This window comes from Aulonocara sp. 'chitande type north' Nkhata Bay, linkage group LG4 (assembly GCF_057382095.1).
Source record: "Aulonocara sp. 'chitande type north' Nkhata Bay isolate Kocher_YH1m ecotype deep benthic linkage group LG4, A_spYH_male_GT1.1, whole genome shotgun sequence".
In the NCBI taxonomy this organism is placed as follows: domain Eukaryota; kingdom Metazoa; phylum Chordata; class Actinopteri; order Cichliformes; family Cichlidae; genus Aulonocara; species Aulonocara sp. 'chitande type north' Nkhata Bay.
In genome coordinates, this window is record NC_141347.1 from 19431264 (window position 1) to 19453846 (window position 22583).

At 42.0% G+C, this 22583-nt stretch overlaps 1 protein-coding gene across 11 annotated transcripts in view; it reads right to left on the reverse strand.

The window, feature by feature from the left end:
• The window catches only part of cacna1aa (calcium channel, voltage-dependent, P/Q type, alpha 1A subunit, a), a 90088-nt gene that overhangs the window by 7189 nt on the left and 60316 nt on the right, over positions 1-22583 (reverse strand). For 5 of the 11 annotated variants that reach the window (XM_086288927.1, XM_086288926.1, XM_086288924.1 and 2 more), the window contains 13 exons: positions 20189-20305; positions 16309-16374; positions 15903-16000; positions 15638-15788; positions 15003-15130; positions 13770-13866; positions 9658-9763; positions 9001-9108; positions 5973-6073; positions 4259-4374; positions 4024-4156; positions 2473-2586; positions 1196-1234 (listed from right to left, as the gene is read on the reverse strand). In XM_086288927.1, the coding sequence (XP_086145053.1) occupies positions 1196-1234; positions 2473-2586; positions 4024-4156; positions 4259-4374; positions 5973-6073; positions 9001-9108; positions 9658-9763; positions 13770-13866; positions 15003-15130; positions 15638-15788; positions 15903-16000; positions 16309-16374; positions 20189-20305 (1374 nt within the window). The remainder of the gene's footprint in view (positions 1-1195; positions 1235-2472; positions 2587-4023; positions 4157-4258; positions 4375-5972; positions 6074-9000; positions 9109-9657; positions 9764-13769; positions 13867-15002; positions 15131-15637; positions 15789-15902; positions 16001-16308; positions 16375-20188; positions 20306-22583) is intronic. The other 6 variants (XM_086288931.1, XM_086288922.1, XM_086288928.1 and 3 more) reach the window with 4 other exon arrangements.

The window sequence follows — 22583 nt, forward strand, 5'->3', positions numbered from 1 at the left end:
GCAAAAAAACCCATTAGCCAAGTTTAGTGCTTGTAAACAATCCATCCATGTATTTCAGTAGCTAAGCATGGCTAAAGCAAGGCCAGTGCAGTGTTGTATTAACATTCAAACCTGGTGCAGGGCTCAGATGCCGACCCCTGATACAGAAGATTAAAAAAAAAATTCAAAAGGAAGCACAGGGAAAGAGATGATGGCAAGCGACCATGCCTTCCATGCTTCTGTAACTTGTAATGTTAAAGAAAAAAAGGGGACAGAAGCGTCAATTCAGCACTTCTCCATTTTCACCACTCATTAATGCCCTCGAACATGGCGCATTCCAGGCTGCACAAAACTCTTCTGTTTCTGCTCTGTCTCAGCGTGCTTCCCTGCAACCATGCATGTACATAGGGGATGTCCTGAGTCTGCTAACGACATTCCTCTGCAGTGCCGATGCCTCGTGACCTGAGGCAGGACAGGACAGCAGGACAGCGCCTATGGTGCCACAAGTTGATGACCTGGGCATGAAAATCATATCAGGTTACTTCAGTGCTAAATCCTTTTTGCAGCTGAGCTGAGCAAGTTTTGTAGACATTGTGAATTGTCACAGATTAAATTACAGAAGATGGGTTGGCAGATTAACTGGCCTCACAGAAGTAGCACTGAGAATCCTATAAACATATCCATTCATATGCACGTATGTCCATATCCCTCCTTGTTTCTGACACTCTAACCACGCACCACATACATTCACGCAAGCATACACTCACTCAAACAAAAAGATCTAAGTTCTAGCATGCAGGTAGGTAGTCGTGAATGGAGACTCATAATGGAGACTGTTAACAGCAACAACACAAAGATAAGCACACAGGCATGAGGACATGAGACAACGAAGCACCAGGAGCAGCAGCTGAGTAAAGAGAGACAGAGATACGGAAGACCCGGAGACAGTCATATGACCGTAAATGATGAGAAGGGACAAGCAGAGTTCAGCCCGAATCCAAACTTTCTGCATTAAGTGCACGAGTGAGTAGTTAAGGGTCAGTAGGATTGGTTTGGAAACTGGACTTGCATATGAGTTCATGCTAAAAATGGTTGCTTTAATACATCTTAAGAAAACCCCTGCTTAAAAACACACAACACAAAGACATGTTTGAGAAGGGGACTTGAATAAAGAGAAAGGGGAGGAGGGAGAAGACAGAGAAGACAGGGTACATACACTGAGGTTACTGCCACGTTGCTTCCCTTTCCTCCGCTGCTGTATGAGCACAGAGAAGACACACACACACACACACACACACACAAACAATGCCACAAATACACCAAATGTATGGATGTGGCGCAAACACAAAACAAGGAGGAGAAGTGATGGGGAGAGGGAGAGAAGGAAGGGAGACAGGGATGGTGTGATATGCAGTGATCAAAGAGGAAGGGTGAAGAGGAGTACAAGTTTAAAAGCGTTAGATTGAGGTTCAACCCAAAAAGAGGATGGGGTGCCAGAGTGGAGAGATGAAAGAGAGAGAAAGAGAAAAGGAGGGACAGAGAAAGAAGGTCCGATTAGACACCGAAGCAGCAGCGAGGGTGGAAGAGATACACTTACCACAAATACTGGGGGTGATTGGTGCCACGAGAGTGTTATACAGACAAGATCACCATGAAAGTGCTCAATCAACAGAAACACGGTCACAACATCAATGATGATAATCAGCGAAAAACACATATAAAAACAAGCTCCAGAACACACAAACACGCACACATCTGTAACACTCAACATCATACTAGAACCAGTCCTGCTAATAAAGGGGGGGAAGCCCGGTTCGGCACTTGGAAAACCTCTGCTAGGAAGGAAGAGACAGTTTAGCAAATCGAGAAAAAAAAAGATAAATAAATCACGGTCCTGACAAAAGAAGAAGAAATAATGTGGGGTGGGTGTGGGGGTAGAGAACTGCGCATGTCTGTGTGTGGTTTATAAATGTGTCGTGTGTGAATGACAACCAGAGCACTCACCGAGATATGAAACAGTTTAACATGGATGAGGGTGTGGGATGGAAAACAAGGCAACCGCATTTCCGAAAACACCTCCATGCAGGTGAAAGAGAGATAAGGGGAAGAGAAAAGCAAAACAGTCGGGAGAAAAGAAAAAGAAAGGAATGAAAGGTCTGACTTTGCCTTGCTGTGGTCCTTGTGAACCCAAGCCTGGAGGTCAACATGTCAGCAAAACATTTACATGTTTTACCCTGAAATACTGTCATGATATGCTAGCGGACATCATGGTTGCAACCACGTCACCCAGCGCAAAATGTAACCAGTGATTGTAAAAGTTTGTCGTTCGCAACCTCGTCCCAAACGTTCTCCACTCTGGATTCAAGAGGCCGCAGCAAGAAATCCATAAGCAACGAGTCAGACCTTTGTGAATGTCATTGTTCCAAACAAAAGGAGATAAGGAGCGGACACAATGAGGACAACGGACAGTGGAAAGGTGAGAATGCTGCTCACTTGGTTGTCGCCTGGGAGGCGGGGCATGGAAGCGGCCCTGCCGTGGCCTTCCATTGGTGGAAAGTGCTCAGTATCCGAGTAACCATCCTGCCCCATCTCTCTCATCTCTACCGTCTGTAAACAGAGCAGGAGAGCAGGAGGTGGTGTGATTGGCTGCCATGAAAACTAATAGGGAGGAGGAGAGGGGGGTAAGGTGGAAAGGTTATCCAAAGAGAGCAGAAAGCTGAAGGTCCCAGAGGAAAATCATGTCAGTTGGATAATTTGGTCTTTAATTGTTGTTTTCATTTTTAAATCAAACAGAAAAAAGGAAATTGTGTGTTTTGGTCTTTAGAAAATACTCCAACCAAAATCCAATTTTGTGTTTGCATATGCTGCTGTCACTTGAGTTGCAACAAATGCGAGCAGAAGGTGATTTGTTGTTTCCCTTTTTGTTTAGTGGCACTCAATGCCAGATGGAGGAGGTTGTGAGTCACGGCAGGAGTGGATTCTGGGAGGAAAAAACCACGTGCAGCCAAAAAGAGGCATGAGGGGAAAAAAAGAAAGAAAAAAAGAAATCTGATCAGATGATAATGTTAGCCAGGTGCAGGTCCTGGTACATTGTGGGCACTAAATGAGGTTATGTAAAACTGAAACTGCACTGGTGGGTCAGCTGCACTGCAGTTATCAAAAATCCAGTATGTTGGGGTTTTTTTTTTAATCAGAAACATGCAAATTTTATGTAGCAAATTTGCAAAATTCGATTTTGTTTGGAGTAAATCGCATTTTAGTTAAATCTGAACTGATAATCAAAGAATACCAGGTTGTCTCTCTGGCTGCTGAGTTTAGTCGTTCCTTTAGAGCTCTGCTGATTGTGGACAGGTGGCTACAATAAGAGGGCTGACAGATGCATGCACCTGCCAGACCCCCACCCTCCCCCCGCACGAGGTCTACAAGCAGACATGTTTAACGGCATGAAAACAGAGACATGAACCAGTCTGAGTCAAATGAGATGCAGAGATATATAGCCACTGAACAATTCAGTGAGATTTTAAAGAAATAAAATAAAATAAAAAGACTTGTGTGTAGAGACAGGTTTGAGAGATGGAGCTAATCAAAGAAATGTTCAATGTTAGTGATATCTGAAGAATCCAGAAAAAGAGGAACTGCAGGAAATAAGTGTAACAACTTCAGTAAAATGATAAAGGCAACAGTGCAGTAACGTGATGCAGTCTGAGCTCTGAACTTACGACACCATAAGAATGGGAGAGTATTCCTAACAATGAACATACTGGGAAAAAACGAAATAAACTTATCAGCTGCCCTGATTTGATCTAATCCTCTATAAAAATCAGGTGTTACAAATGAGCAGGTCACTGCTGAGCCTGGATACGGAATTACAAACTTGAACAGTGAAGATTTTACCACGTAATTGTCCTCAGTTGCAATTGGGAGCTACATCAAGTAACACGGCACAAACTATTATCTGTGTGGTCTCTGGCCAGCTTATTGTGCCATTTCCAGTGTGTGTGTGTGTGTGTGTGTGTGTGTGTGTGTGTGTGTGTGTGCTTTTACCTGAGAGTTGGTCATGCTTCCCAGGCCATCCACAGGGTGTCCCTCAGGGCTCCAGCTGCCAACCTTCTGAGACATTTCCTGAGCGCGAGCCGTCACCCACGACTGGCTTTCCGGGACACCTCCCTCCACCGGCCTGTGACACACACACAAACACATATTAACAAGTCAAGGGTATGTCTTTCTTCAGCAAACCTGTTCCTGTAAAGTGAAAATAATCCAGAAGTGTCCAACTCACAGGCTGTTGGTGGTGTCTGTCATCTCAGGAGGAGGCAGGGCATTGTTAAGTCCCGGACCCCCATCCTGGGAGGGGGTAGGTGGCTCCACGCGCTGAAATAGTAATGGCGTTCGATTCTGTGTGAGATATACAACATGGCCGTCGCCAGCTATCAGGCAGACTGACAGGGAAATGGGGAGGGGGAACAAGGGCAGAGCATGAAGAGAGGGGATAGAGAGAGGGGGCTGCCGGTTGAAGCGAGACCGGGCAAACGGGAGAATGGAAGAGGGATGAATGCAAGAGCAACGAATGCCCAGCAGCTAGCAGAAGGAGAGAGATGAGCAGACTCAGATGTCATTCTGGGATCAAAGCAAAATGACGATCAGTGAGGAAGCAGGATTCAACCACTGCATCCAGAGCTTCATACAGCAAACTATCACATTATGGTTGTCATCTGATGCATTAACAGGCTGAAATTTAATGGGTGGGGGTGGGTATGTAAAAAGAGAAGAAAAAAACATTTGCAGGACAATTAAAAAAAAAAGATCCTATTCTAAAATGATAGAGGACATTGTAGCAAAGAAACACAGCAAGAAGCCGGTAGCAGGCAGGTAAAGTACACGATGGCACGTGTCAAATAAGAATTGCTACATTTGTTACAACTGCCTAATGTCCACTAATGACCACTTAAATCTAAAATTTTATTTAGTTGTTAAATTATTTTATTATTTTTCTTTTGTTTTTCAGTTTACTTATGTGAAAATACTGTAGCAAGCATCCCAATTAGTTTGCAAGGAATAAACACAATGTGAACCCCAACAAGTAAAGCACATCTAAAACTTGTGTGATCCGGTCTGGCCTAGCTGCGTTTTCTATAATGAAACACTGCATAGATCTCTCTTTGCATTTCTAGATAATATGGTAGCTGAGATCTGAGGCTCTAGTAAAGTCACACCGCAGACTGTGTGATAAAAAGTATGTATAAAAACAATTGTGTGAGAAATGCGTCTGTGTGTGGATGTGGAACATTGCAAAGGACTGAAGGCAGGAGAAAATAATGAGGATCAGAAATAATAAAGAAGGCAGTGGCTTGCTGATGTTTCGGGAACATCATGAGAAGTATCTCATAATACATAACACGTGCAATGACAATATTAAGTGCAAGCAGACCTTTATATTACGGCTGAATAATAATGTTAGGAATCACATAATTTCAGCATTGATAACATATCATCTTGTGAGGGAGGTCTATACCTTTCCAAGGTGACAAGCATGGGTAACAGGGAGTTAGAAGGTAGTGTATTGTTACAAGCAGTTGATATAGGAAAGACACAAGCTCAGCTAAAGAAGCCATTGTGAAGATTCCCATCAGGTTCAGGCATGGGCACATTTGGGATTGTGACAACATTTTAGCTTAATGTGAAAAAAATAACCTGCTACATTCTGTATGAGGAAAATGTTTTTTTTTTCCTCAAGAATTTCAGTGCTAGTGTAACAAACTTTGCCCAGAAGGTGGCAGCATTGTTTCTGAGCATTACCTTTGTGAAGTTATTGCGTTTGCCTTTATAGGTAATTGAATGGACACGCTTCCCTAATCTGAACGAATGCTGTCACAGTCCGGGCTTGTATAGATGAAGTTACAGACCTGTGGCCTCGGTTTCAGCACGTCAGTCTGCCTTTAATTTTAAAGGATCGGATGCAGGTAGAGTGTTACTTCACTGGAGACAGGCAGTACCTGCTCATCACGAAGAGCCTGGGAACGTTTGATCTTGCTCTGCCGGTAGTACTCCATGATCATCATGGCGGCATAGATTTTCCCCACTGTCAGGTCGGTCGCTGCAGAGAGAATGACAAGTTACCCTGCAGGATCAGGCTCTTTGGTCTTTGAGCATGAGGAATGGTAGAGAGGTGTGAGGCAAGCGCACAGGAAGCACTTGCATACATGAACATACGAGAAAATAGTCTTTTCACTGCCAGGCTGATTAAAAACTTCAGTTAACTCTAAAAAACACTTCTATGTGTCACAAGTACAATGCTGTATGTTAGATTTGTATTGTTGATTGTCATTTATGCTTAGAAATATTTACTCATATATGCTTAGAAGTGTATATAATCATTGGTGGATTGAAAGGATGTTTCATCCTAAAGGAACAGCTCTGTGTGTTAGGGAGTGCATCCGTTCTTCTAGAGTGTCCTTGGTATAAATCACATACTCCCTAGGAGAGTTTATCTTTTCTTGTTGATTTATGGTATAGCAAGCACACATATATCTGTTTAAGTATAAGAGCCCTTTGTTCAGATGGACCGCTAGACTCCTGGCACCAGCTTTGGGGAGTCTTCACAGGGTCACATCTGGACCCCCCACACACACACACACACACACACACACACTATTCTTTGTTCACATGTATACCTATGTAAGATGTCATATGTTAATGACCCTATGCATATTCATGTAACCACAATAAAAGGAGTGCTATGGGGAGCCTGGCTGAGAGTCTGACGGAGGCTAGGTGGTGGGACGACACTCGGCCCCAGCCAGATTTCCCTCATGCATGAGTAAACCAGCCTGCTTGTGTCTTGCTTTGCAGTGTAATTATATTGTGTTCAACGTTCCAGCGGATAGGTACAAGCTACAAACCTATCACTGTAACTGAACAATCTCCTTCTGATATATGGCTCGTGTTTAGTGTGTAATATTAAACAAACTGTGGTCTCCAGTAAAATGATTAAAATTGTTTAAAAAGAGATACAATCTGTGCACATCAAGGCATCACAGAATGAGAGCAACTACTGATTTATACTTTCCTCAATATAACTAATGGTAAAAAGAGAGATTTGCCCCTAGTCTATAAAGCTGCCTGCCACGGAGTGAAAAGACATCTGTAGAAGGTTTATCTATAGTAGGACACCCTCTGATCTCAGGCACAGAAATGGGTAGAAGTGTGAATGTTAAGGAATGGTGACTCTTGCGTTTGTGAGTTTAAGGAGGGAAAAAAATGCAGTATTCATTTTGTAATTTTGTGATTGCAAATGAATACTTTACCGCCACCTGTTGGACACAGATGGTAGCTTCAGTCTTGTAACCCTGAACTAGCAAAAGTTCACAACTACCTTTTTTTTCTTGGGCTGCTGACCTATTATGGCCAACGCATGCAGAATTTTTCCATGTACTGTATTGTAGCATGCAAAGAAAGCCCTTTAAGTGTGAGGCAGCATTAAAAATGCCAAAAAGCAACACAGCAGTAGTTCACAATCATAGCAGGAAGTCGCTGCAGCTAGCCCGAAATAAATCATCAGGGTCTGTTACTTGTTACTGTCATTATTCATTTGATGGAGGGACGTGAGGAAAAGTCAGCTGAATTTACGTCATGAGTGAGTCAGAGAGGAAATACGCCCAAATGCATAAGAAAGTACACTCTGTCATTCTCCGAAGGAAAGAAGTTTCATAAATATTATTACAGGAGGAAGTTTACCCTCATTAATGATTAGAGAGCACTCTTGGCAATTCCCGGGCACAGAGCCAGCCATCCCCACTCTGGCTGCATTGAAAAAGCAGCATTGGGTATCCATACTTACAGTATTTAACCATGACAGAGTATTATTGAAAGTCATCAGGAAATGAAAATGCAGATACATTTCTTTAGATGGGAAGCAGTGATACGGGTAAAGAAGAAGAATATTACTTTTTTTGTCTCACTCACGAAGGTCTTAGAACAGATGGCCAAATCACGTACACGATGACGCACTCGAGACATTCTTATAGACATCCAACTGGGCTGTGTGTGGTTCAAAGATGGGTCTTCTAGGAAGTGACGGTCATAGCTCCTACAGTTCAAAGAGCAAATACGCTGAATGGCCTACATCGCGAACATGTGGCCATCTGCCACATGAAAGCATTTGCAAGAAGCTAGTTGTGGTGGCTCCATCTGGAAAGGGGTGGTGGTAAAGAACTGCAGCACATGCCAGGAAATGACAGGCTGAGGCTCCGCTGCTGTGATAGAAGCGGCCAGCCCCTGTGGCAATATGATGGGCAAGCATGACTTCCCCATGATTCAAGTGGGTATTTCACATTTCCATAATTTTTAGCTTCTTATGGATAACCAGAAGAAGTGGTCTGCAACAATCAACCAAAATTCATCCCAGTAAGCTCAGGTTACTTCTGAGGGTATGTAGCAGTTAACAGACTCCAGTTTCTACAGAGAAACAACAAGCAGAGCACTGCCTTTAACAAGTACGAATACCACCTGAAAGACTGAATCTTTGAACCAGTGTTGTAGTTTATTTAATGAAGTTTTTTTTCTCCTTGTTTTGGATAATTGGGGATTAGGGGAGGAGTGTAATGGATTGGAATTGCAGGAGACTGTATTATTGCACTGCCACCCATTGGACATTTTTGATATATTCAGTGATGATGGAGAAAGGGTTTTTTCAGTCAAGAGCTGTTGTCCTTGTGTAGTTCAGTCTCAGTCAGTTTTATTGATCTCCACTTCAAGATACTGCACTATTGCGTGGGTGTGTGGAGCTGTTTTGTGTCTACCATGCAGCTTGTTTCTGTGCTTCTGTTTTTTCATGATCATTTTCACACAATCTGAGTACTGATGTGTGAGACAGATGTGAAAGCTAATTCAGAGGGTGCAGCACTGGAAAAAGACTGGTTTGGAGAAGCAGACCTCAGGGGGCATGGAGAGGAACAATGGTGGAGCATTAGGTGGTAGCAGAAAATGGCACTGCTGTGGTTTACCCAAACTCTGGTCACTTACACTTGTGTGGTGTCACCAGCAAATCCAGATGCTTCTGGGAGAGGTTGGGCCAGATTGCCATCATCTCTTTCCTTAGCTCTGCATCCATCTGGTGTTTGTCGATACCACCTAGACATATTCATTAAAAAAACAGAAGCATGCACACACATGCAGATACACACACACACATGTATGGACATCCATGCCCAAGTATGAGAACACAAATGAACACAAAACACAGAAAAATGCACATTAAGAAAGTTTACCCATACACACAAAATTACACACATTGTTTATAGCCATTCAGATTGAAAGGAAAAGGGGGAAAAGACATACAAACATGGAAACAGACAAACAGAAAAAAAAAAGTTCCTTTTATTAGTCATGTAATTAATATAAGCTCACAACTGAAGTGAAACACAAGCAATCAACTTTGTGAGCTACATTCAGTCTCACCTTCAGCCTCACGCTAAATCTAGAAAAGTTCTACATATAGAATCTAAAGCCTTGGAAATAACAACACATCAGTTGCTGTATAGAGGATTGAGCATCAAGAAGAGTTCGAAGTTTCTGGTTCAGCACAGAAAAGACAATTCTGCTTTGAGGATGTTGGGGTTAAGAGAGAAGGAAGAAGAAAGCATGTGAAAATGTGACAAGTGAAAGTCAAATTGTCCGTACCCTTGGCAATCTTTATGTCCAGCGCTGTGCGGATCAAGGCCATGAGAGTGGAGTTGAAGTGGACCGTGTTGTCATCAGCCACGGGCAGATCCATACGGAGCAATCTCTGCGAGGAAGCCAGTCAGGCAGTAAGAACATTGAGGAGAAGGTGGGGTGCATGTGGAACCTCCAGGTGAAAAGGGGGAAGGGCTCTGAGCTTGTAGCAGGGAAGGAGAGTGGGTAGAAGGGAAGAGGGGGTGGGTTCGGAAGTTGAAGGAGCTGTGCATAGCATCTGCAGCAGGCCCTGACTTTGTCTGTCAGCCTATAGTGGCTCAGACTTAAGTGTCAAATTAGGCGCATATGTGATTATGAGTGCTGAAGTGACAAGAGAGTCGTAGTAATGCCCAAATTCTTGTTCATTTTTAAACATCTAAGTCACAAATTGATTAGTGGAGACTTTTTTCAGAATCACATTCTTATTTGCTTCATAACTGTCCAGGAACAGGCTGAGCAGCAGTTACTATTATCCAGAGCTCCCCCTAGTGCTTTGGAGGTTCACAGTGAAAACAACAGAGACCAGATGATAAACCAATAAGCCAACCGAGGGACTGGTCTAAGAAAGAGGAACACTGTGGTTTTTGTTTATTGGTTTTATCCTTTGCGGGTCTTGTTGGTTAGTAACAAACACACACGAATAATACGATTTACATCAACTAACAGAGTGATGTTCATGCATGTTTGGTGACAAAAGACAACAACCCGGCGACATCCAAGACATGCAGCGCACCATGCATCTCCCCCGTCCCCACATTCCAAAAATATGCCTCTCCTTTAATCCGTCTTTCCCCCCAAATCCTTCTTGCGCATTCCACCCCCATGCAGCATGCAATGCAGGCACAATATGCCTCACAGGACAAGCAGCTGTGCAGCTGTACACAGAAAGCATCCTCTGTTGGCGACATTAAAATGAGTTTGTGAGTTGCTTTAATGTGGCTGTTATCGGAGGCATTAAGAAAAATAGTAGACAATGAGGCTACGCTGACATTTTCTGATGTCAAATGTGTGAACAAATGGGTATAGACTCGAAGGGTTAATAGGTGAGAGAGAGCAGCGTTCTGTGGAAAAAGAGGAAAAAAAACAACAACAACAACAAAAACAAAAAAAAAAGCCCACCATGGAAGCGTTGTTCTGGTGCTAAGACGCGTAATGATTTTTCAGGTGAACATAATCCAGGCGTGTGTAGGAAATATGAGGTGAAGCGAAATATTTCTTCTGCCAGAAAACAGATATAATAAGAACTGAAAGGGAAAGCTTAAGGGAAAGAGATGATAGAGAAAGAAAAATCAATAGGTTATGAGCTGGAGCACATAAAGAGAAAAAGTGACCGAAAATAGAAAAATAAAAGTCAAAACAATGTAATGTAAAAAAAGAAAAGGAATCACTGCCATACTTAGTTGGCTGTGTCTGTAAAGGGAAAAAAAATAAAGCAAGCAGTCCTGCCTGAAAAGCCATGCTGTCTCTCTTCAGGAGAGAATAGATCAAGGGTTAAAAGCAGCGACACTAAAAGGATAGCTATTAGGTGGACTGGATGGAAGGTCCTAGTTAAGATTTAGATTCGCCTGGAAAGCAAATTGAGACTTATGCTAAATAAATTTGGATCTAGTAATATTTATCAGAGAAGACAAAGATGCTCAACCATGCATAAAAAGCATTATAGAATGCTAAGCACACCTACCAGGATACATTTTGGTATTTTTACTTTTACATTTCAGGAAGGAGGCTCATAGTTTGAAAGTTTATAGGCCCAAGTTGGATGATGGCGGGTGTTAAACATAAAATGTTCAATTAAAAAACAGAAAAGTAGAGAGTTAAAAAGCTTGGGTCAAATAGCACATTGTATCAGATCACAACGTCAGCAATCTTGACTTCTTTTATGTAATCGGATAAACGTGTTTAATCACATGCAGCTTTAAATCATGTAAAATCTCTGCACTATTTGCCCCAGCTCTACTGGAAGAGAAGTGGGAGGTGGAGAAAGCAATGGAGTGATCGTCTGTGCCTACAGATTGTGTGGCTTGCTGCCTCCTCAGGCTAACAGTAATCTGAAAAAGATTTTTTTTAACCTGATCACGTGTAGCATGTAATGTAAATGTGTTATTAATGTTTAGTATATTCTTAATCTAACGGTTTGCATGATATCCATTGCACCTGTATTGTACTTGACAAATAGGGCATGTGCAGGAGTGATGCGGTGGTGTTGGTGGGGACTGGCCATGCAGGGGGGAAAGTGAGGGAGTGTACATGTGTGGAGAAGGGAGCAATATGCAGAGATAATGGGGGGGGGGGGCTGGAAACAGAATAGAACTGCATTGACGACAGAACCAAAGGACAAAGAGAAGATTGGACTTGCAGATAGAAAAGGCTGCTTGGGGGCTTGGAGCTGCTACATGAAGGGTGACAGAAAAAGAACTGCTTCTGTATGGCAACCAAAGGCTCTCTGAGGAAAACACATCACTGACACAAGCCCTTCTGCTCTCTCTACCATGAGAAGTAACAGAAAATATCTGTGTAGGTTGATATGACCTATTTCTGTGTGTTTCTGTGTATGCGTCTACCTCATCCACAGGATGGAACGAGTCAGAGGACATAAGTCTAATGGACCTTCCAAGCCCTGCTGCACACGCATGCTTCTGTGTAAGTGTATGTATTGAAGGGTGCCTACATGTGTGACACGTTTATCTGCTTAATAGGTGTCTTAATGTCTTCATACAGCATTGATCTATACAGTTAAACGAGGACACTACTAATCGTGAGGTGTGTGCCTTTTGTGCTTTTGTGTATGTGAGCTGTACACGGTGCAAATGAGCTGAGAAGGTCCCTCTTTGTCATCCCCTCCTGTGGATACAGACCCCTTATCTAAACCCGTCAACCTAACCATCCTGCTACCTCCACCCACAAGTCCCACATCACCACACAACGTCACAACACCGACCAGCCCACCCCCACTTTCCACAAAAAGAAACAGGAACAGAACCAAAGAAACAATGACACTAAAAGTTTACACCACGTTGATAATTTAAATCATTGTTCTAGATAGCCTTCCCCCCCAAAAAACCCACATCACCCATAGAAGACTTGGGTGAAGATGGGGGCCTTTCTGACCTTGTAGGCCACCCGAGCTGGACACCTCTTCCCGAGGCCTAGTGGAGGACTCATGTGCCTCAGCATGTCATACATTTCCCTGCAACTGATCCTGCCACTGCATCATCAGCCATGCCACCACCCCGTTAACAAGAAAGAGAGAGATGCAGATATTCCAAGAAGGAGAAATACAATGGAGAGAGAGTGAAAGAGTAGCAGAAAAGATTTTAGAGAAAGATAGACAGAAAGCAAGAGAGAGAGAGAGAGAGAGATGACTGAAACAATGTTTAAAAAAAAACAACAACAGAGAGACAAGGTTATTGGGAGGATTTGGAGAGACTGTTTTGGCTGTGTGGCTTCTCTTTGAGTAACAGTACTCTCTAACAGGTTGTCATATCAGAGAACAGGGTAAATGACAGTGGATAGGGAGGCGAGCAAGAGGAAGAATTTAAGGAATAAATATCCTCTTGTAGTATCAGAAGATAATTCTGTGCAAGAACAGAACAGGCAGAGCCTGACAGCGGGCGCCAAGCTGCTCCTGCTCAGACAGGAGAGGAAAAGGAAGAGGAAGGAGTGAGGGAAGAAGTGTCAATGCAGTTTCTGTCGTTCCCCCAACCCCCCAACAACCAAGAACAATGCAACACTACAGTGGGCGACCGTAGCTTGCTACATTATAGCCATGTCTCCACAGCAAGCAAAAGGAAAAAAAAAGCTCATATATTAAAAAAAAAAAAAGATTATTTTTTCCAACATGATAAAACGCCTTGATGTGAATTACCCCTCCCTATTTCGGTTAATGCATTTCGCATGCTTCTCTGGGTGTCTGCATTGTCCCGCACATTCTCTCGGCAGTTCAGAATGCAAGTCGATAATGGTGGAAACAAAGTTGTAAAGTTGAAATGAAGAAGAAAACAAAGCGGCATTCACTCCATTCCTGGATGCTGTGGCTAGCAAGAGTGATTTAAGAAGTTTTGTTTGAATGGAAGTCAAACCTTGCAGGCCACCCTATGGGGGCATTTCTTGCCTAAGCCAAGAGGCGGGTCGATAACTCGTAATAAACTGTACATGTCCTTATAATGTATGCGCCCGCTGCAAGAAGAATACAGGGAGTTAACAAACACGCACACACACACACACACACACACACACAAGAAAAACACATGCACGCGCACACACACAGGCACACACATCAAGAAAGAAGAGGGGACATTGGGAGGAAGAATACAAGATTGACAAGAACACAGTATCTGGAAATACTTTACAATATAGAAGAACTGTAAAAACTGACTCTTACGACATCACTTGAATGCACTTATACAAACTCTACATGCACATACAGAAATAGCAGAAACATAACTGAATGGCACATTCTGTTTAAAGTTGTCCTAAACAGTGCCTTCTTATTGTATTCTCTTCTTCTTCTTTGTTTATTACTTGGTTTCCTTAGAGGTTAAAAAATAGCATGTTAGTCTCAAGAAAGGCAATCCTAACACAACTGTACAATAGAAATGGTGCACAGCATATTTATTGCACACCATATTATTTGTATTTTCTATTTATAGTAGTGCATTCTATAGGAAGGCATGAGGGAAAAACACAGGCACTGGAATACAGATACCATGAAACTTAGCATGTCTACAATATACATTTGGACTACACGGAAGCTTCAGTTTCGAGTGTAGACGTTGCCGTGTTAAGTTTTTGACAGTATACCGATTCCAGAAGAGGGAGAGTGTTAGGAAGGGGTGAAGGGAGTTTACAATAAAGGCGAGGACAGAGTGGGAGGGGTTGTACGGTGTGAGAGAGATAACCAGATGTCTGATGAGGTTATACTCAGATCCGTTACAGCCCCCTTGCAGCTATTTCTTTAGTAAATTAATGTTTTAAAAAGCCGATGCTTGTATGTGTTCAATTCTCTTGTTCACTGTATCACTTTAAAAAAAAGTCTTCACACCAAAAAAAGAAAAGAAAATCTCAAAATTAAGGAGAAGTAGCCGCTTTAACTTCTTGCGTCTCTCTGTGTGGGCAAGCTTATTAAAATATAGAGAAAAAGATGCATTAAAGGTGTCTAAATATCAGGTTTTAAATAGTGTCTTTGTTGTTGTATGTACAAACTCTTAAAAGTATAATTTTATGAATATATGTGCAAGTACTACATGTGTAAACAGATCTGTTCCTTGTGCTTGTGCCTCTTTACACCTGAGTATAGGCGTTATATAACTCACCAGGCAGCAGGGTCATACTCCGCCCATATCCTGACATACTCATCCAAATGGTGAGGTCCTAGTATGGATGAATCTCTAGTCAGGTACTCAAAGTTGTCCATGATAACAGCTACAAACAGATTCAGCATCTACGCATGCATGCACACAAACACACACAGCGACACACATACAAACAGAAAAGTTACAAAAAAAGTTACAAACAGCCACTGATTTCACAAAATCACTGGTTTAATAGCTGTGACGTGAAATGCTAATTTACTTAATCAGCTTTAACTAAAAGATGGACAATTTTATGTTATTGTTAGTCTTGTTATGTCTTATTATGTCATATTACGTTATACCAAGTTATGTCATGCAATTTTACGATATGTCAGGTTACAATGTGGTATTTCATGTTACGTTATGATATACTATATCGTGATACATTATGTTACGATGTTATGATCGGTCACATGATGTTATGTTAAGTTTTGTCAAGTCATCTTATGTTGTGCTGTCGTGTTATGCCATCCCTAGTTATGTGTATGTTATAATGTGTTTTGTCATGCTGTGTGACATTGCATTGCACTGTGTTGTGTCATGTAATGTTATATTATGTTATGTCGATCAGTAACTGGGATAACCCGGGGGCTCACCAAGAATGAACAGAAGAAGATGAACGACACAAAGTAGAGGTAGGCAAACTGGCTGCCACAATCTGGATCTACATTCCCTGACTTGAGGTCACAGTCCTTACCCCCAAGACACGCCAACATGATCTCATGCCATGCCTCACCCGTTGCACTCCTTCAAACATACAAAAAGATTATTTTACCTATCCAGAATTGAATGACCTCAAGAGAGACTGGGGCATGCATGGAAATGTATATTATAGGTTTACAGAGTTACATATAAAAGCACCTAAAGAGAAGCATAAGAGCCTCTACAAAGGTCCTGAAGTTGTTATGTTGGTTGATGGCACTGTCTCCAACTTCTTCAATTGCAATATTCCCAAACAGCTGTCAAACACAATGATACTGTTAAAAGTGAAAACTAGACGATGGTTGTTGATCGCTGAACATTTAGTCTTTTTTGCCACAAAAACATACAGGAACAAAGATTATAAGTAACAATCTGAAACTAAGACATAAATCCCATTTTGACATTTTTGTAATGTTCCTTCTCTTGCTATTATACTCCAAATATGATCACTCTTTTCACTATCATTTAGTATGCTGCACTCCTCGTCATTATAGTTATACTATAAAATATATTTAATGCATCCCAGCAGCACTGGAGCAAGTTTTAGGTTGAGGTTCTCACCCACCTGCATCCCAATGATGGCGTAGATGAAAAACAGCATGGCAATGAGGAGGCAAACATAAGGCAGTGCCTGAAAAGAGACACAATAAATGTTAACTAATAAGCTAGATCCTGCATCTATCTATCTATCTATCTATCTATCTATCTATCTATCTATCTATCTATCTATCTATCTATCTATCTATCTATCTATCTATCTATCTATCTATCTATCACCTGGTGGAATATCTCACAATTAATACAGTGGGGCAAAAAAGTATTTAGTCAGCCACCGATTGTGCAAGTTCCCCCACTTAAAATGATGACAGAGGTCAGTAATTTGCACCAGAGGTACACTTCAACTGTGAGAGACAGAATGTGAAAAATAAATCCATGAATTCACATGGTAGGATTTGTAAAGAATTTATTCGTAAATCAGGGTGGAAAATAAGTATTTGGTCACCTCAAACAAGGAAAATCTCTGGCTCTCACAGACCTGTAACGTCTTCTGTAAGAAGCTTTTCTGTCCCCCACTCGTTACCTGTATGAATGGCACCTGTTTGAACTCATCATCTGTATAAAAGACACCTGTCCACAGCCTCAAACAGTCAGACTCCAAACTCCGCCATGGCCAAGACCAAAGAGCTTTCGAAGGACACCAGGAAAAGTATTGTAGACCTGCACCAGACTGGGAAGAGTGAATCTACAATAGGCAAGCAGCTTGGTGTGAAAAAATCAACTGTGGGAGCAATCATCAGAAAATGGAAGACATACAAGACCACTGATAATCTCCCTCGATCTGGGGCTCCACGCAAGATCTCATCCCGTGGGGTCAAACTGATCATGAGAACGGTGAGCAAAGATCCCAGAACCACACGGGGGGACCTGGTGAATGACCTGCAGAGAGCTGGGACCAAAGTAACAAAGGTCACCATCAGTAACACACTACAACGGCAGGGAATCAAATCCCGCAGTGCCAGACGTGTTCCGCTGCTGAAGCCAGTGCATGTCCAGGCCCGTCTGAAGTTTGCCAGAGAGCACATGGATGATACAGCAGAGGATTGGGAGAATGTCATGTGGTCAGATGAAACCAAAGTAGAACTTTTTGGTATAAACTCAACTCGTCGTGTTTGGAGGAAGAAGAATACTGAGTTGCATCCCAAGAACACCATACCTACTGTGAAGCATGGGGGTGGAAACATCATGCTATGGGGCTGTTTTTCTGCCAAGGGGACAGGACGACTGATCCGTGTTAAGGACAGAATGAATGGGGCCATGTATCGTGAGATTTTGAGCCAAAACCTCCTTCCATCAGTGAGAACTTTGAAGATGAAACGAGGCTGGGTCTTCCAACATGACAATGATCCAAAACACACCGCCCGGGAAACAAAGGAGTGGCTCCGTAAGAAGCATTTGAAAGTCCTGGAGTGGCCTAGCCAGTCTCCAGACCTCAACCCCATAGAAAATCTGTGGCGGGAGTTGAAAGTCCGTGTTGCTCGGCGACAGCCCCAAAACATCACTGCTCTCGAGAAGATCTGCATGGAGGAATGGGCCAAAATACCAGCTACTGTGTGTGCAAACCTGGTAAAGACCTATAGTAAACGTTTGACCTCTGTTATTGCCAACAAAGGTTATGTTACAAAATATTGAGTTGTATTTTTGTTATTGACCAAATACTTATTTTCCACCCTGATTTACGAATAAGTTCTTTACAAATTCATGGATTTTTTTTTCACATTCTGTCTCTCACAGTTGAAGTGTACCTCTGGTGCAAATTACTGACCTCTGTCATCATTTTAGGTGGGGGAACTTGCACAATCGGTGGCTGACTAAATACTTTTTTGCCCCACTGTAAGTGCCTCTATTGGTCTTATGAAAATCCCTCCATGGACTCCAGAAATTTCTGAAAACCATTGTTTTGAAATCCAAGTTAAAAGTTTAACCTCAAACATGCAGTGAAAATAAATATGAAGACCTCCGTCCTCTCTTGGCTCCTTTGTATGATACACATACAGTGGGGCAAAAAAGTATTTAGTCAGCCACCGATTGTGCAAGTTCCCCCACTTAAAGTGATGACAGAGGTCAGTAATTTGCACCAGAGGTACACTTCAACTGTGAGAGACAGAATGTGAAAGAAAAATCCATGAATCCACATGGTAGGATTTGTAAAGAATTTATTCGTAAATCAGGGTGGAAAATAAGTATTTGGTCAATAACAAAAATACAACTCAATACTTTGTAACATAACCTTTGTTGGCAATAACAGAGGTCAAACGTTTACTATAGGTCTTTACCAGGTTTGCACACACAGTAGCTGGTATTTTGGCCCATTCCTCCATGCAGATCTTCTCGAGAGCAGTGATGTTTTGTGGCTGTCGCCGAGCAACACGGACTTTCAACTCCCGCCACAGATTTTCTATGGGGTTGAGGTCTGGAGACTGGCTAGGCCACTCCAGGACTTTCAAATGCTTCTTACGGAGCCACTCCTTTGTTGCCCGGGCGGTGTGTTTTGGATCATTGTCATGTTGGAAGACCCAGCTTCGTTTCATCTTCAAAGTTCTCACTGATGGAAGGAGGTTCTGGCTCAAAATCTCACGATACATGGCCCCATTCATTCTGTCCTTAACACGGATCAGTCGTCCTGTCCCCTTGGCAGAAAAACAGCCCCATAGCATGATGTTTCCACCCCCATGCTTCACAGTAGGTATGGTGTTCTTGGGATGCAACTCAGTATTCTTCTTCCTCCAAACACGACGAGTTGAGTTTATACCAAAAAGTTCTACTTTGGTTTCATCTGACCACATGACATTCTCCCAATCCTCTGCTGTATCATCCATGTGCTCTCTGGCAAACTTCAGAAGGGCCTGGACATGCACTGGCTTCAGCAGCGGAACACGTCTGGCACTGCGGGATTTGATTCCCTGCCGTTGTAGTGTGTTACTGATGGTGACCTTTGTTACTTTGGTCCCAGCTCTCTGCAGGTCATTCACCAGGTCCCCCCGTGTGGTTCTGGGATCTTTGCTCACCGTTCTCATGATCATTTTGACCCCACGGGATGAGATCTTGCGTGGAGCCCCAGATCGAGGGAGATTATCAGTGGTCTTGTATGTCTTCCATTTTCTGATGATTGCTCCCACAGTTGATTTTTTCACACCAAGCTGCTTGCCTATTGTAGATTCACTCTTCCCAGTCTGGTGCAGGTCTACAATACTTTTCCTGGTGTCCTTCGAAAGCTCTTTGGTCTTGGCCATGGCGGAGTTTGGAGTCTGACTGTTTGAGGCTGTGGACAGGTGTCTTTTATACAGATGATGAGTTAAAACAGGTGCCATTCATACGAGTGGGGGACAGAAAAGCTTCTTACAGAAGACGTTACAGGTCTGTGAGAGCCAGAGATTTTCCTTGTTTGAGGTGACCAAATACTTATTTTCCACCCTGATTTACGTATAAATTCTTTACAAATCCTACCATGTGAATTCATGGATTTTTTTTTCACATTCTGTCTCTCACAGTTGAAGTGTACCTCTGGTGCAAATTACTGACCTCTGTCATCATTTTAAGTGGGGGAACTTGCACAATCGGTGGCTGACTAAATACTTTTTTGCCCCACTGTACACTGTACCTTTAAGCACAACAATGCTACCAATGTTAGGAACAGCTTCCTCTAAAAGAATTGCTGGCAGCCAATTTAAAATGAATAATGCCTTTTAACAACACGTTTTACAGTTTAATATAAGGTTCAAATCAAAATCAAATTCTTTTTTTTAATATACTTTTGCACTGCACCAAAACCTCTTTTGTAAAAGGAAGGGATCTATACAATGAATACACTGCACTGACATGTAGCGTCTACACATATCAATGCATGTGATTTTTCAGGGTAATAAGCTGTATAATTGGAAGCAAACCTTGAAAGACTGAACGAAGGTCCAGAGCAAGATTCGGATGGTTTCTCCCTGTCTCAGCAGTTTGATGAGACGAGCTGCTCTGAACAGCCTTAGGAAACTTAGGTTGATGAAATTATTCTACAATACAGCCACAGTATAACCAGAGAAATGGGGGAGTTGAGGAAGGGAAAAGCAAGGGAAAGAGAACAGAAATAAAGGATTGTGAAAAGGGAACAAGAGGGGGGATTGGGGAATGGAAAGGGAAGGAAAATAGTTAGTCGTACTTCAAATTATGCAGGCAATCTTCCTTACAGACGAATAAAAAAAATGAGAAGAAAAACAGTCAAATCCAAATTAAAGAAGATTCAAACTCAATACAAATAATAATAAAAAATATCAGGAGCCAAACAAGTCAAAGCAAACCAAACTCAAATCAGCAAGGCTCCAAACAAGCTTTTCATATCCAGTAATGTAGAATCAAACCATACAACACAGGGGAAAGGAAATCATCCAGATCTAACCAGTTTCATCCAATTGGGATATATGTTTTTAGTAATTGTGTTAGGACTGGTGAGGAGTTAGAGTGCAGGGACTTCAGGACACTTCTTGGAAAGACAACCAAATGCACTAATTCTCCGAAGGCAAAATATGCAACGTTTCAAATGAAGCAAGCCGCAGCATGCAGATGTGAACCAAACACAAGGCAAAGCAGCCAATGCAAGGCAAGCAAAAACGGCAGCTCATGCACCATCCAATAGGACCGACTGCCAAAGTCATGTGACATACAATAGTGATGTCACTGTCAAATAAGAGCAGAGGGTGGTTCAAGGACCAACAAAGGTCATTACTACATAGGTGAATTTCTTTAGGTTACCATTTTCCACTCTCATCAGACTGAACACGTGACTAATAAACTGTACATAGTTTAGCAGATAAATCTATTAGACTGCAGGTTGAGATGTGAAGTGCTCAAAAGTAACTGGTATCAGCACATGCAGGCTTTATTCAATTACTGCTTATATTGCATTGCTGCATGTTTCTGTGTGTGTCTGTGTGTACAGGGGTTTCTGCCAGTGGCATGCAATGGGCAACATGCATCACTTGTTCTTCCTGCCACTGTCAAAGCTTTGGATTTAATATGTTGTTACTAGAAACACTCTCCCAGCAACTTTTATACATATATGTGGATAAATTTTACCATCTACTGTAGTTTCTAAAACCCAATCCTTTACAAACCGAATATTAGTGTTGAGTAAAGGATATATTTCAGCACACGCTTGTGGAGATATACAGTGACTAGCTGGGAGATAACAAACGCAAATGTACAAGTTAAGGGTTCAGAGTGATCATAGCAAAGCAGTCAAGCAAACTGTACACATTCCAGAGCCAGAACGTTGACTGGGATGCAGCTGAAACACATGCAGTAAAATAAGATCTCCAAAAAATTACAAACCATCTACATGTGGATGTTGCAGAGTTATGGTTTATAGCAGCAAATTTTTGGATTATTGGTTGGTTCGAAGAACAACCAGAGAGATTGACCAAGCCAGTTGTCATGGGTGGACACAGAGGAATCATAGTGCATTTTGATTGGATGGAATCACAGCAAGTAGTAGGTGTTGAGGGGAGAAGGGGATTGGAGAAGTAGATTACAGTAGATCGTCGTTAAGTTTGAGGACGATTTAAAGAAAGCATGTGAAAAGATAAAAACAAGAAAGAAATCAACAGTCATTCAAAGAGAAATTAGCACAAAGGTAAGTGTCTGTAGATTTTACACATTCATAATGCTGATACCAAGAATCAAGGCAGCATGAAAAAAGAAAATACATGGATTCTAAAAATCCATGACTGTATGTCGATACATAAGTGAATGAAATCTTGAGTAGAAATAATCAAGACCAAATGAACAAAGATTCACGCTCTGTACCAATTAATAAATAAATAAACTAATAAATAAATAATAAAAAAAAAATAACCAGGAGCTAAACAAGTCAAATCAAACCAAACTCAGAAATAGAAGATTTTCCTATCCAGGCAGGTAGAAACAAACAATACAACACAGGGGAGAGGAAATCATCTAACCATACTCAATCAATTGGGATCTATATTTTTATAATAATGGTAAGATTGGTGAGGCATTAGAGTGGAGAGACAACAGGGCATCTCTTTGAAAGGCACTAATTCTCAACCTTTCTAATGAAGCAAGCTACAGTACTAAGATGTGACCCACATACAAGGTAACCAAAAACTCATACACCACCCAATAGGACTGACTGCCAAAGTCATGTGATATATAGTAATGATGCAACTGTCAAAGAAGAGCAGAGGTGGTTATAATAATGTAATGTTTGCAATGTAGGTGGATTTTCCACGTAGTTGAGGCAAGAAATATACAGAGCACATAGCCTCCACTTAT